The following is a 14,503-nucleotide window of genomic DNA, read 5'->3' as shown; positions in this document are numbered from 1 at the left end:
ACTACACCATACTGGCTCTCTAAATTAAATGTAGTTGATGTGTTTTGTTGGAACTCTAAATTGTGGTTACTGTGATTAGCTGGTAAAAGCCAGCTCTATAAACTATCACTTGAAGTTGGCTTACTGGGTTTACCATAGTTTGTTTCAATCCTATGACAAACTAAGTTCCTCCAAACTAGAAGAAAAAGTATTGCAACTCTTCCTAGCAGCTGTTTAATTGCAGGAGAAGCCATGGAGCTCAGAGTAATGTACAACTTTTTACTATAATGCAAAACCATTATTTACAAATCAGGCCAGCCCACCTAGCACTGTGTTGTCCATTCCAGTGAACACCAGCTCCCCAAAGGTGCAAGGGTCTTTTTTAGTCCATCCTGTTTATAGATTGGGAAATCTGAAGCTGGGATCTTCTACATCCAAAGCCTCGGAGGTGAGCATTCTCTGCAGAACCCCTCCTGATACAGAATGCCCTCCTGCCAGAGAGATGCCCACACCATCACTTTTAATTTTCAGGAAGTTTTTAAAAACATGGCTTTTTAAGGTGCATTTGGGATTGAAGCAAGAGTGGATAGATGTATGTGATGAATGTCTGTACCTTGATGAAGTATGGTACTATGTTTTTATGATTATAATACTATAACTGCTTATTTTATTTTATTGTTGATCACTGTTTTACTATGAATTTGTATGTAAGCCACTTACAGTCAAATGACAGAACCATGTCATGAAATGTGTGTGTGTGTGTGTATATTCAGCCCCTAAACTTTGCCTTCTTGCTGCTTCTCTGCCCATAGACGTTTTTATTAGCCACTTTCCAATTGTTTTTCTTGATTTTTTCTGATGTATCTCTTTTTTCTACTTGCTTTTTTTTTCCTTCTCCATTTCATGTATGGATGAATATTCTGTTGATTTTTGGCAAAGCCTTCCATGGGTCACTAAAGAAAGCATTTCTGCTGTAAATAATGATGAGCCAAGAATATATCTTCCTCCCTCCCTCCCCTCTTTTATTTGGGGCGGGGGATAAACTTTTATTTATTTTTGGTACCATGTGGAAGGCAACCAGCTTGATTGATAACTGGCAAATAGAGGGAGAAAACATAAAGGCAGTGACAGAGTTTGTATTTCTAGGTGCAAAGATTACTGCAGACACTGAATGTAGCCAGGAAATCAGAAGTTATTTAATTCTTGGGAGGAGAGCAATGACCAATCTCGATAAAATAGTTAAGAGCAGAGACATCACACTGACAACAAAGGTCCGCATCGTTAAAGCAATGGTGTTCCCTGTAGTAACATATGGCTGCGAGAGCTGGACCATAAGGAAGGCTGAGAGAAGGAAGATCGATGCTTTGGAACTGTGGTGTTGGAGGAAAATTCTGAGAGTGCCCTGGACTGCAAGAAGATCAAACCAGTCCATACTCCAGGAAATAAAGCCAGACTGCTCACTTGAGGGAATGATATTCAAGGCAAAACCAAAATACTTTGGCCACATAATGAGAAGACAGGACACCCTGGAGAAGATGCTGATGCTAGGGAGAGTGGAGGGCAAAAGGAAGAGGGGCCGACCAAGGGCAAGATGGATGGATGATATTCTAGAAGTGACAGACTCGTCCCTGGGGGAGCTGGGGGTGTTGACGACCAACAGAAAGTTCTGGCGTGGGCTGGTCCATGAAGTCACAAAGAGTCGGAAGTGACTGAACGAATAAACAACAACAAAAAAACATGTGGAAGTAGGCAGCTATTACAAAGACAGACAGATACCATTGAGAGAATATTATGCTAGTGGCTTCTTTTTTTCAGGGAAGAAACACAACCAAACCCAAAAGAAAACCCATTTTTTTCCAGTAAAATATTTTTTGAGAAATGTCAGACCAGGCCTAAAAATAGCCTTCTGAATAATTCCAAACTTCCATTAATTTTGACGCCTTAGATTTAGGAGCTGTGAAAAATAAAATAGTCATTCCAGTAAGATTATTTCTTAGTGTTCACCTGCTTTCTCCTATCTGACCCCCAGCAAAGGCTAAGAAGTACATTTCGGTGTCTTCCCAATTAAAAAAAAACATGAAATCTGGATATTAATTACCCAACGCTATTGCAAAAACACTTTTGTCTCTTCTGTTTGGCACCCTCTGGTGCCCTCTCCCTGTCCACCTCTTCATCATCTTCTGATCTCCATCTAACTAACTACATAGCCAGGTGGTGAGAATATAAGATAGCAATTAATGGTCATGCTTTTTTTTTTTTTTTTTGCAGAAATGGCATCCCTAAACTGCAGTTCCAAAGGTGTTGAATTTGCACTGCAGCAGCTGGGGAAATAAATAGTAGACAGGGATAGATATATGCTATGATTCCCTAGCAGCAGAAGACAAGTGTAGAATCTGCCAATGGGCCTACAGTTCTGAAAGTCTCAGCTTTTATTTTTAAAAAGAGCCATGTTTCTGGCCCTTGCGCTCAAATGGATGAAGAGACATGGTGATTTGCCAAGTGTTAACTTACCGTGCAATGCATAGGTTAAACCAGATATTCATAATATTCTCCTGCACCTGCTCAGGGAGGCATGGAGAGTTGTGTGATTCTGCTCATGTCTCAGCAGGGCAATATATGTACAGGATTATGAGGGGTTGGGGCAGATCTTTATTTCATTGCAGTGGTCCTTCCTCTTCCATTGAATAACAAGTACAAAAATAAGTTATGTGAAACAGCGACAGTTGAAGGTTAAATTATGCAAATTACAGTTTGCAGAATTTACTTTTCTTGGCCCATAATTTCAGTTGCTAGCGTGCAGAATGTAATCTTTTTAAAACAGTATGCACGCATTCCTTCTACTTGGGACTGAACTTTGCAGTTGTTCAGCATGGAGTATTTCTTCTCCTTTTATGCAATGAGTCTTTCACATCTGCGCTATTTTCTGACCATCAGTCTACAAGGCCTCCTATTCTTTTCATATTCATTCCCATGCGCAACATTGGAAATTCTGTCTGCTTTTATCATTCCTTCCCTATCTTTACCAATTTCTCTCTCTCTCTCTCTCTCTCTCTGTGTTTGTGTTTGTGTGTATCCATTCTTTTCCATTTTCCATGGGCCCTGCAGATGCTTATTCACTGCCTGCTTCTTCCCAGCCAGAGGACTAACAAGATTTGTTCATTTTACAGTTAGCAGCAAGACAGATGGAGAGGCCAGTCCATTGAAGGAGGCAGAAACAAAGGAAGAGGAGGAGGTGGAGGCAGAGAAAAAGAATAAAAAACGAAAAAAGGAGAAGAGTGAGACAGGCAAACCAATGGTGCCACATAGCTCCATGTTTATTTTCAGCACCACAAACCCGTGAGATATATTCTATTAGTTTTCTTTCTTTCTGGAATGGCTTAATAAGTTGGTCTTTATTTCAGGGGACCATGTCTTTTGGAATGTTGTCACATGTTCCACACAGGAGGTTCAGTAATGCCGGGCAAGCTCTTGTAAAATATGGCTGGCTACCCATTTCCCCCCGCAGTGGGTGTCTCTTATATGCAGGAGACTCCAGGTTGCATGGAGTCATATGAGTCACAGGCCCAAATGTCTCATCCACACCCTGCATAAATGGATTGTGCACCTACTGCAAATCACTTCAGAGAAACTCCTGCCAGAGATCCCATAGCAAGGGTTCACTAAAGGTAGAAGAAGAACACAGTGGAAAATGAAAAGGATTTCTGTTGGCTACAAAGGATAAACCTCCTGCCACTCCTTGGTGTTGCTGCTTTTTTTATTTTCCAAGCAACATCCTCAGGTTTATAGAATTTGGAGGATAACGGAAAGTTGGTTTTCGGGAGAGACCAACTGTTGCTTTGCCACTCAAGCAAAGTGTTTCATGCCTGATGTTCTGGATCTTAGATAGCAAATCAGAATTATCTAGTGGCTAAAACCACCTTCTTAAGAACTCTTAGTTGGATGATAAAGACACTGACTAGTTTTCATCAGTCTTACTATTTTAATGAAAAGGGTTATATGAGAAACGTTCTTTCACAGGGGAAAAACAGAAGCAGAATTCCATCTATTTAAGATGGAGATCAAATTGTCCGAAGCTTTAGGGAACTGTTTTGTGGAATTCTGCCATATCAAAAATTAGGATTTGTGACACCATCTTTTATCACCCTGTTATCATTCTTGTGCAAATAGACCAGATACATCTGGCCAAAGGCTCTGCATATCTGATATAGATTTTTTTTAATTATTATTTTTAAGAAACTGGTAGTGTAGAATTGAAAGATTTACAGCACTCCTTATATCCCACCCTATGTTGAAAGGTTTGTTTATATTTTTTTACCTATCATTTAGAGAGGCAGAAGTAGTTGTCCACTTCTGATTTATAGGATTGTTATAAGGCTAGAGAGATAATGTATGTGAGTATTTATTTATTTATTTATTTATCAATCAAATTTGTTGCCGCCCATCTCCTCTCACTAGAAGGACTCTAGGCGGTTTACAACAAGATAATCAATAAAACAATAAAATTACAATATACAAAAGTGCACCATATAAAAACAATAACAAATAAATAAATATAGATAAAGTCCAGATGACTGTGATCTAATTTAGTCTTTGCATGGGAGGGGCATGTTAGGGCACTAGCCAACCCCAGGCATAACTATTGCCCTCCCTGCCCCATGCCAGGTGGCAGAGCCAGGTCTTCAAGTTCCTCCAGAAGGCCAGGAGCAATGAGGCTAACCTCACCTCCAGGGGCAAGATGTTCCAGAAGGTGGGAGCTACTGCAGGGAAGGCCTGCCTGGACCCCGCCAGAGGAATTCTCTTACCAACAGGGTCTGTAGCATGCCCTCTCTGCATGATCGGGTGGGATGGGTTGATGTAACAGGGAAGAGGCGGTCCCTCAGGTAGCCTGGCCCCATGCCATGTAGGACTTTAAAGGTAATAACCAACACCTTGAATTGGACCTGGAAGCAAACTGGTACCCAATGCAGCTCGTGCGGTAAAGGTGTTATATGCATCCTTCTAGGGGCGCAAAAAATAGCCCACATGGCTGCATTCTGGACCAGCTGTAGCTTCTGGATACTCTTCAAGGGTAGCCTCGTGTAGAACGCATTGCGATAGTCAATATGGGAGATAACAAGGGCATGAGTGACCATTGAAAGGGCTTCCTGATCCAGGAAAGGGTGTAACTGGTGCACAACATGAAGCTGCACAAAGGCCCTCCTGGCCATGGCTGCCACCTGCTCTTCAATCAGGAGCCATGAGTCCAGGAGGACCCCCAAGTTATGCACCAGGTCTGTCTGGGGCAGCGCAACCCCATAATTGCTATATAAATGCCTCCGTTTTAAATTATCAGAATTTTGTTTAATGCTATGGTTGTTGCACGGATTTGTGGTTTCTTTGACAGAATCCGAAGAGCTTGCCACTACATTGTCAATCTGCGCTACTTTGAGATGTGTATCCTTCTTGTGATTGCAGCAAGCAGCATCGCCTTGGCAGCAGAGGATCCTGTCCTGACCAACTCAGAGAGAAATAAAGTGATTACTCAGTTTCTTGACAATTCTGCTTTGCTGTAGGGTCTTAGTGTAAATGGATTCATGTTTTGCATCTATATATGTATTTTATAATTCATTGCAGAGCTGATCCACATGCTCAAAAGATACACGTGTTTCATCTCTTGCTAGCTTTACTATTTGGGACTTCATTTGGGGCTTATATTTTTGAATTCTCCCTTAGCATGAGAGAGAGAGAGAGAGAGAGAGAGCCTTTGTCCTATCTATTTTCCTGACAGTCTAGTGTTTTTCATATGCAAAGAATTTGTTTAATTATAAGAGGTGGGGGGAGTAAAACATGCAATTTTCTAATCTGTACTCTGAACACCTTAGGTCACAAAAAACTGTAGCAAATGATTCTACTGACTGTATAATTTTGGTTCATAGCAAGATGCATAGAAGCTTTGTTACTCAGTGGTGAAGAGGGATGTATTTCCCCAGCATGTTATTCTATAGGTAGAGCTAGTCAGTTACTTCCTTCCCCAAGTAGTTAATTGCTTCCCCAATAGCACAAGTTTGCCTTCCAGTCTTCTGGCCTATGTTAGCTTAGGTTGGACTTTGTCACAAAATGAGCCTCGTTAGGACTTAAGATTTGTAACAGCTGCACAAAAATATGACCAATAAAAAAGGTAAAATATTTATTTATTCAATGTACAGTATATGGCCACCCATCTCAACAAAGGATTCTGGGCAGCCATATAAATTACATATTGAGACATTAATGGACAAGAATTTTCTTACCATCAGTGGAAAGAAAGAAGTTGCTGAACAATACTTTGTAGTTGTTAAATCCAGCTGGAGGATAGGAAGAACCAAGCACAGAAGTGGAAAATGTAGAAGATGGCTGGTATTAAACAAGGACTGGCTTTCTGGTTGCTCAGCCCATCAAGCAATGACCCACTAACCAGAATTAATATCTGAGAGTTCCACCTGACACACCTACCTCTCATCTTACAGGGAGCAGAGTCCTGGTAGCCGGTGTGTTGTGCTCTACTCCTTTGGGTGGCTGTGTATAAAATGAGCCCCACTTTTTTTTTTAATCAGGAGAAAATTAGAACTTAGCAAGAAAGAAATTCCATCAAACTGTTCAGAAGAGCACATTAGGAATTGATGGAAAGGAGAGAAAGAGAACCAAAGAAGCAAGAAAGAGGAAATAGAATTGGATTGGGAAGTTTAAAATGGGCAGAGGAGGGAAGTAGGCTTATTTATACTTTCTATGCTGCAGGAGTTTAGAACATCTGACTTGCCTCATTTTACACATTAAAAAGTAACATTTGAATTGCTGAGGCCATTAACGTATACTCTTAGTTTCCAATCTCCAATTTGATGAATAGATTTCTCTAGTCCCAAAGGTAATAATTAGTTAACCAGTGTGAGTAGCAAATTAGCTTGGAGGAGGTATGTCATTGTTATTGCCAGTTGTTTTATGTAGAAATTGGGAAGGCACAGCAATACTGATTTCTAAAATAGTGGCTTTTAGATCTTCTGTTCCTAGACACAGGGAGAACCAGACTTTTTAAAACAGCTGCATTTCTCAGTTTGATGAAAAAGTGGGCCTCAAAGGATATGCACGTTGCTTGTGTAGGCTATATTTTCAGCAGTTCCAACTAACGCCTGTGTAAGAGCTCTGCAGTAATAACTGCAGGATGGTGCTGGAGAGAGTGCCAGGACGTAGGTGGAAACATGCCTGTGAATTCCAATTGTTGGGAACATGAGCAGGAGGGTGCAGTCGCATTCAGATCCCGCTTATGTGCTTCCTGCAAGCATCTGAAGAAAGAGAGTAGGGTACTGGACTACAGCATGTGGTCTTAGTCTGATCCAGCTGAAAACATCGTTTTGCTGGTAGGGCAAAATGCTGTTGGCAGACAGGAAATAGACCAGAGCAGATGTAAGAGAAAGTACACAAAGCTTAAGGTACAGCCAGAGAGCAGGAACTCTTGTCCAATCTGACAGCTGAGGTTGCCAACTTCTAAATCAAATTCTGTAACTTTCATTTTTAACAGTTTATATTTGATCATGTGGCAAGCAGATACAGTATTAATACTACTCAGCTTCTTGGTATGGTCACCTCCAAGTATCTGTATGATTAGGAACAGAAGAAAGCCAGGTTTCATTTTTTTTTTCTTACTACCTCCAGCCTTTTGCTTCAACCTTGAACCAAGGACTTCAGATGGCTTTAGCCTGCATTCCATGGCAGGGAGGGGCCAAAGAGGAGTTATTTCTAGTAAATTGCACTCTGGATAATATTATTAATTTCAAAAGTCATGTTAAACATATGCGTTCTTAATGAGAATAATTCCATTCAAAACAAAACAATTAAAAGTGCTAAATCCATTTACTAGGTCATCAGCTCTAGCAGGAATTGTTTACATTATTGCCTGTGCAATCCTATTCAATGTTTTTTATTTAAAAGAGTTCTAAATCCCCCTTTAGGGAAAACTCCTGAAGATGGCATGCAAATAACAATAATAGTAGTTGTTATAACAACAATAATATAAAAAGGTGGGAAATAATAATAGTAATAGTAATAGTAATAAACTTCACAGTAAAACACGTTTAATCAGAAATTAGCCCACTGTTTTTGGACTTATTCTTGCATAAGTGAGCAGATAAAATGGCATACTAAAATTATTTAATACAGTCAATAAATATCATTATAATCTTAGAGATTTTAGATTTTAAAAATCTATGATGTAGTGAAGCTTTGCAAGAAGAGGATTTTGTTTTATACCCATAAAGATAGAAAAGGATCACTTCAAAATTAAAATTAAGCAGGATTTCAACTCTAAGTTCCAATGCAAAAAATGCCAGATTTTCACAGTAGAGATGCCAAAGGATAATATGAAACTACTGTATAGACATAGAAAAACATTGCCATTGGTGGTACATTTTTAACAAATACTTCACAGTTGAGTGTTATCATTTCTGTAGCTTTGCTGGTCTTACACATAATGCCATTCAATATTTTTCTCCATGAAAGACCATCCAGAACCATAGTTCCACTTTCCTTTTCTACAGACATAGTTCCATCCACCTACAGAGCACAGTACCTTTTTAAACAACAGAGCCTTTTAATGAGAAATATATTTTTCATTCATCTTTGCAGGTCCTGAGGTATTTTGACTATGTTTTCACTGGCGTTTTCACCTTTGAGATGGTTATTAAGGTAAGTGAGAAAGAAAGAGTGTTTTCCTGAGTCAACTGGAAAACAGCGGGTTTTATATTCATACACAGAGCTTTATCATCTTTTTTCAGGAAAACGAAGATCATCCAAATAAATTCTCAAGAATGCCTAGATTTATTAAGACCCAACATTTCTGAGAACAATTTCTCCTTTGGCCATTTGCTGCATTCAGTGCCTTGTAGTTAAAGGCATCCTTGAGTTTTCCTTATTCTGCCACTTGCTGGAAGCTGAGAGATTTTCTCAGGGTTACTAAATATTTTTAATAGCCTCAGTGAAATATAATTTCAATAAATGGAGGAGGATGTTAGGGCACTCCATCACTCTGATCTTTTAGGAGGTGGGCTGGGATAGCCCTTGAGACTTATTACAGCCTTTTCAACAAAATAGGAATTCTGGGAGTTGTAATCTAACACATCTAGAGGGCATCAGGTTAGAGAACCCTGATCTAGAAACTTCTCTTTCCTGCTGTGAAGTTTTGTCATTGCAATAAAGCAATGTCAAGTGCATCTTCATTCTGCAGTTTGGCTAACCCTTTTTCTACAGTTTGTCTTTCCTTGGCTGTTTCTGATTCTCTCCCTCACCTGTTTCAAGTTCTTGGTATGTCAAAGTATTATGTGCAAAGCCCACTCTAAGCTATTGCAGAGTGCTGCAGACAAAAAGATAATTTTATTTATTTGTTTGTTTGTTTATTTGATTCATATAGCTGCCCATCTCAGCAAGTGACTCTGGGTGGCTTCATAATAGACATAATGTACAAAACTCATAATAGTGAGTTTTGCATTTAAAAGGCAGAATTATCCAAGACCAAGCTAATCTTCTCAGCAGTTAACTGAGTCTGCCAACATCAGGCAAGATGGGAGAAGCAGTAGCTCTTAGTGGAATCTCAGTTTACAGTGACAAAACCAGTAACTTCCTCTTTGTGGGTGTCGAGTGTTGGCCTCTGTGGGAACAGAATATAAAACAGTTTCTTAAGCAGAAAGAGAAAATTGGACTTTTTTTAGCAGAACTTTTTGCACGTCCCTATCAAGTCTCAGATGTCACTCCTACTGAACAGAGATTCTAAAAGAAGACACAGCATTAAGAAGCAAAATTGTCATTCTGGTTTTTTTCAGATCAATTCCAATAGAACTGAAAGGCCCTGAGCCTTTTCAGTCCAAGGTCCTATAATGAAACACAATTTTTTTATTCTGTTTATTTACGTTATTTATTTGAGTTATATCTCAACTTTCCTCCAGGAGCTCAAGTAAGTGTACGCAGCATTTTCTCCCCCAATTTTTCCTCACAACAATTCAGTGATGTCAGTTGGGCTAAAAGATAGCTACTGGCCCTGAAAGAATCAACCTCTGAGCCTCCATAGCCGAGAGTGGACTTGAACCTGAGTCTTTTCAGCCCTAGTTCAATACCTTAACCACTAGACACACTAGGTAGATTACACAAGTAATAGATTTTATATGGTGTGAAAAAGCCTTCTGCAGGACAACAACAGACCTCCTTTTCAGCAGCCGATAGGCCCATAGTTAGCTGAACGGATTTCATTTCCATTTTGATAACCATGTCTGATAAACAGCTTATAAATAAATTGCCCCAATCTGCTTTTTCATTTTGTCATATAACTAGAAGAAATCACATGCTCTCACTTCTTGGACGCATATCTAGCATAAATTAGTTAGGCGAGTTCTAGTGCCACAGCAGGCCTACCCGAACTGACCCTTTTATCTTGCTGCTTTTGTCAGAATGATGACAAAGCAGGGCAGTCCAAGCTCCATCCTTTTGCGGGATGCATGCAGTGTTGTGCCACATGTAAAAAAGAAATGGGACTTGTGTTACAATGCCACAATGCTGCTTTGGTCAGTCCGACATGCCCTCTTCTGGTGATACAGCTGCTGATTCAGTTGTAATGTAAAAAATCTGACAGAATTAATTCCGTAAGCATTCTGTGATGGCATCTTTTTATTTTCTAATTTTAAAATGCAGTTATAAAAACCTGTATTGTTACATCCCTCTCCCACAACAGCAGTAGAAAATACCTCTTAAGCCTTAAGTGAAATATCTTGGTCCATACGTATTTGTTTATAGCTTACTGCAGCCTCGGTAATGGGGCTTAAATATAAAGAGCTCATCATCAGAAAATGGGGCTTAGGTTATATAAGATTACTATCCCTTCTGTTCTTATGAGTATAAGAACTTGCCCTTGTCTTTTTTCAGATGATTGATCAGGGATTAATACTGCAAGATGGCTCTTATTTTCGGGACCTTTGGAACATCCTGGATTTCATTGTGGTTGTTGGAGCGCTGATGGCCTTTGCCTTGGCGTAAGTACCTGCATTTTTCTGCTTGGTTCAGATCATTTTATATACATCATACCCATGCTACCAAGGTCCAGAACTTCCTTGGCTGGTACTTAAAAAAAAAGATCATGTCACTTAAAAGAGCATGCTTGCTTTCTTCACTGTCTGAGATTTAGCCATCAGTCATAGAGATTTTTATAATGATTAAATACAAAGAAATATATTTCATGCAATAGGAAGAAAAAATGCTAGCCAAATGGATGAGTTGTAAAAAGGCATGACTGAAGACAAGGGAGTTCAGACATATGAAGAAAATACTAGTCTTGACTGATCCCAGAGTTCTGTGGCCTGTTTTTTAGACTTATTCTCACCAGATGAGATGAGTATGGCTGCACATGCAATGTGAGCTTTAAAATCATATCGTGCATTCACTTCACAATGCAAGCAAATCCCACATTTTAGGGTTGCCAGACCTTTAAAATGCATATTATAGCTTTGCTTACCTCAAAAGTGGATAGCATAATAGGTATGCATATATGTATTAAAAATCAACCTGTTTAAGATTTCCATTCCATTGGACATACAGTACATCTGTGGCAAGCAGAGCTGAGTCATAAGGTGGCATGGTCTCAAACTTCCTCTCCCAGAAACCCTCTGGGTCTTCATATTCTGGGTCTGGAGTAGAGGCTTGGAGGTTCCAATTACCATTATCTATCTTCCAAGGGCACACTGTATAGCCTTGAGATATGCACCAGCCCTTCTTACCCCTTTTTTAGAGACTGACTCATCTCACAAGAGATGAAGAAAATGAAAACTTAAAAAAGAGAAACATATAAAATCACTTTTTAATTTTAAAATCTTAAAAATGTAAATATGCAATATTGCAGGAGCTAGAGTATAGAGCTACCCAGTTTATAATACACAACACCTGGCAAACAGATTAAACAAACAAAAAAAAAAAGACCACAAGACAGCACTGACCTATTAATTTTTTCCCCAGGCTCCAAGAATTATAGAGCTAAAAGAATATCCCAGAGAAAAATAATTATCTCAAGAGATTAGAAAGAAAGGAACTATCTTCATGCACAACCCGATATATTCATAAAAGGCTAAACTATAAGCTTGTACAAAGATGTGAAGAATATTGGTCTTAAGCACACAGGGACAAAAGAAATACAAAATTAACACAGTTTTGGCATAAAATATTTACTAATTTCTTAGAGGTAGATTGACTCCTGAATTAAAGCCCTCTGCCTCTTTTCCCTAAACCTTCCCCAGCCTTTGGGGATAACTCCAGATGTTTATCCAAGTTATTCAAGAAATAATAAACCCCATCCCACATGCAGCAACTTCTTTCTCTGGTTCTCTGGAGCTGTGCCTCTGATTTTAGAAGAACTGGGCTTTTTCCTATCCAGGAGAAAGAGGGGCTGGGGCACCTGCCTTTTCTTTATGTGACAGAAGTCATACTTCCCCCGATGTTGATTCTGCTTGAGATGAAGGAATGTACATTTCTAATCTGGGAAGCTGGCAGTCATTCTTATGAATGCAGGCTGGCATCTCAACAGTAGGTAAGACCAGAGTCTCCAAAACCCAGTCAATCCATTAACTTCATCTCTTTTTTTCTTCTGGTATTCAGGCGCACTACCAAGTTCTTCAAAATATCTTTGCGCCTCACGATTTATCTTCAAGAATCCCTTAGGACTGAATTTTTGTAAGACTTGGAGAATTCTGTGTTATGATCCATGGCCCCTCCTGTAGAGGCCAGTGCTCTGAGTATCTTGAGTAGATATCTTGAGTGAAAACCATAGGAAATAAATAACCTTAAATCCGGAGTGTGAATGTGGATCTAAATAGCAGAGTATTGTAAAGTGTACAATAAAACCCTGATAGCTGGATTTCAAGAAGGGGCAGCGTGGATCAAAGGAGTAGCTTAAACATTTTCCCTCAGAGCCACTTCCTTCCAAGGGATTCCACATGTGTTAATTGCCCTTGTCTGCAAAACTGAACTACTACTTCGCCACGTAGCTTGAACAAATGGTAACCTGCATGTTTCCTGTTGACTGCCTTGCATTCAGATTCACAATTGCACCAAGGTACCTAAAATAATTTTCCACTTGGAAAGACGTTTCACCTGTCACTTAGGGCCAAATTGAACTTAATTAGAGAGATTAGGATTTCCTGCAGTCATTGTTTGTTTGTTTTTACTAATTAATGCTGCCGAGCAGCAACTGCTGCTTTGAAAATCAAGGAATTGCAGGCCGTCACACCTCCTGATGAATGCATGTGTATATCTGGGCTTGTGAACACATGTTTGTCACTGTCACATTAAGCATTTTAAACATACACATAACAATTAAAATATATGAAATGGCTCTTGTTAATGAAAATAAAAACGAGGGAAGCAAGGCGGGGTGGAAAATTAATGGAATGCCAGGATATCAAGGCTGTGAGATGAGGTTATTGCACTTTTCAGATGCAAATCTTCTCCCAACAGTCTCCCTGTTCCTTTGCTCTCTGCTGATGGCCCATTTCCTGATCTTTTCTGTTTTCTTTCCACCTGTCTATCGATCTGGCTTTGTGACTGTACATCTGGGCCTTTACCCACAGGAATGCTTTGGGGTAATTATTTTTCTTGTTTATCTTTGGGGGACACAAGTGAGGGAAATGGGCCTTGAATGGAAGAATTTGGTTTGCTTATCTGTCTGTTGCACTGCTGTCGGAAAGGCTGTTTGGGTTTGCACCATGAGAAGGTGCGATGCACCTAGTTCCCTAGAAAGTTTTCCAAGCCAAGTTTTGTTGCCAATCTGTGCTTCCCAGAAGACTACAGAGCGTTCTGTGCCTATGGCTTCAGCCTGTATAGACTATGCGGCAAGGTCTCAGACTGTCAAGCTGTTCTAAAGGAATCCCTTTCCTGCTACTTCTGGCAAAGTGTCAAAAGTAGAATTTTCAAAATCATTTCATGGAAGGGTGTGAAAAGTTGCCACTCACAGCACTGTATCTGAAATGAGATAAAAACAGGGCAGCACTTATAGTACATCAAGGGAATAGACTGGCCTAGGCTGCAGGTCATTTCTTAGGTATTGGTTAACATGGTATTTTTACTGCCAAGGAAAGGTATAGAGTGCAGGGGTCATATGCAAAACTAATTCGGCTGGCTTTGGGTAAGATGCCACTTGCAGTGGGTAATCCAGCCACCAGCTGCTACTACACTGCTCAGACACACCAATGTCTTTTGCCAGTCCTAGGTACAAAGGGACTCTTATGAGACACAGCTTGGTGAGGTAATACTTGAATTATTAGCTGCTAAGATGGCACTGTCTGTTTGTTTGTTTGTTTATTTCATTATCGGGGTTATCTACTGTGTACTTCCTTGAACTCATGTCAATTTATAGAACACATAATATCAAAATCTAAAATATAGGCAAAGTTCCCAAACTAGGTAAAGGCAGCCCCATCAGCATTAGCATCTAAATGCTCTGAATATATAAAAGTGAGTCTGATGTATCCTGGATGGATGGTTTGAT

The 14,503-nt window shown here is 39.7% G+C and overlaps 1 protein-coding gene across 1 annotated transcript in view; it reads left to right on the top strand.

Annotated features, from left to right (window-relative positions):
• CACNA1E (calcium voltage-gated channel subunit alpha1 E) overlaps positions 1-14,503 on the top strand; it is a 260,398-nt gene that overhangs the window by 186,222 nt on the left and 59,673 nt on the right. Inside the window, exons 22-26 of the mRNA XM_063298452.1 lie at positions 3,147-3,315; positions 5,363-5,492; positions 8,614-8,673; positions 10,897-11,003; positions 13,587-13,598. Of these exons, the coding sequence (XP_063154522.1) occupies positions 3,147-3,315; positions 5,363-5,492; positions 8,614-8,673; positions 10,897-11,003; positions 13,587-13,598 (478 nt within the window). The remainder of the gene's footprint in view (positions 1-3,146; positions 3,316-5,362; positions 5,493-8,613; positions 8,674-10,896; positions 11,004-13,586; positions 13,599-14,503) is intronic.

The sequence above is a fragment of the Candoia aspera genome, chromosome 3 (assembly GCF_035149785.1).
Source record: "Candoia aspera isolate rCanAsp1 chromosome 3, rCanAsp1.hap2, whole genome shotgun sequence".
In the NCBI taxonomy this organism is placed as follows: Eukaryota; Metazoa; Chordata; class Lepidosauria; order Squamata; family Boidae; genus Candoia; species Candoia aspera.
This window is presented reverse-complemented; position numbering and strand designations above follow the sequence as displayed.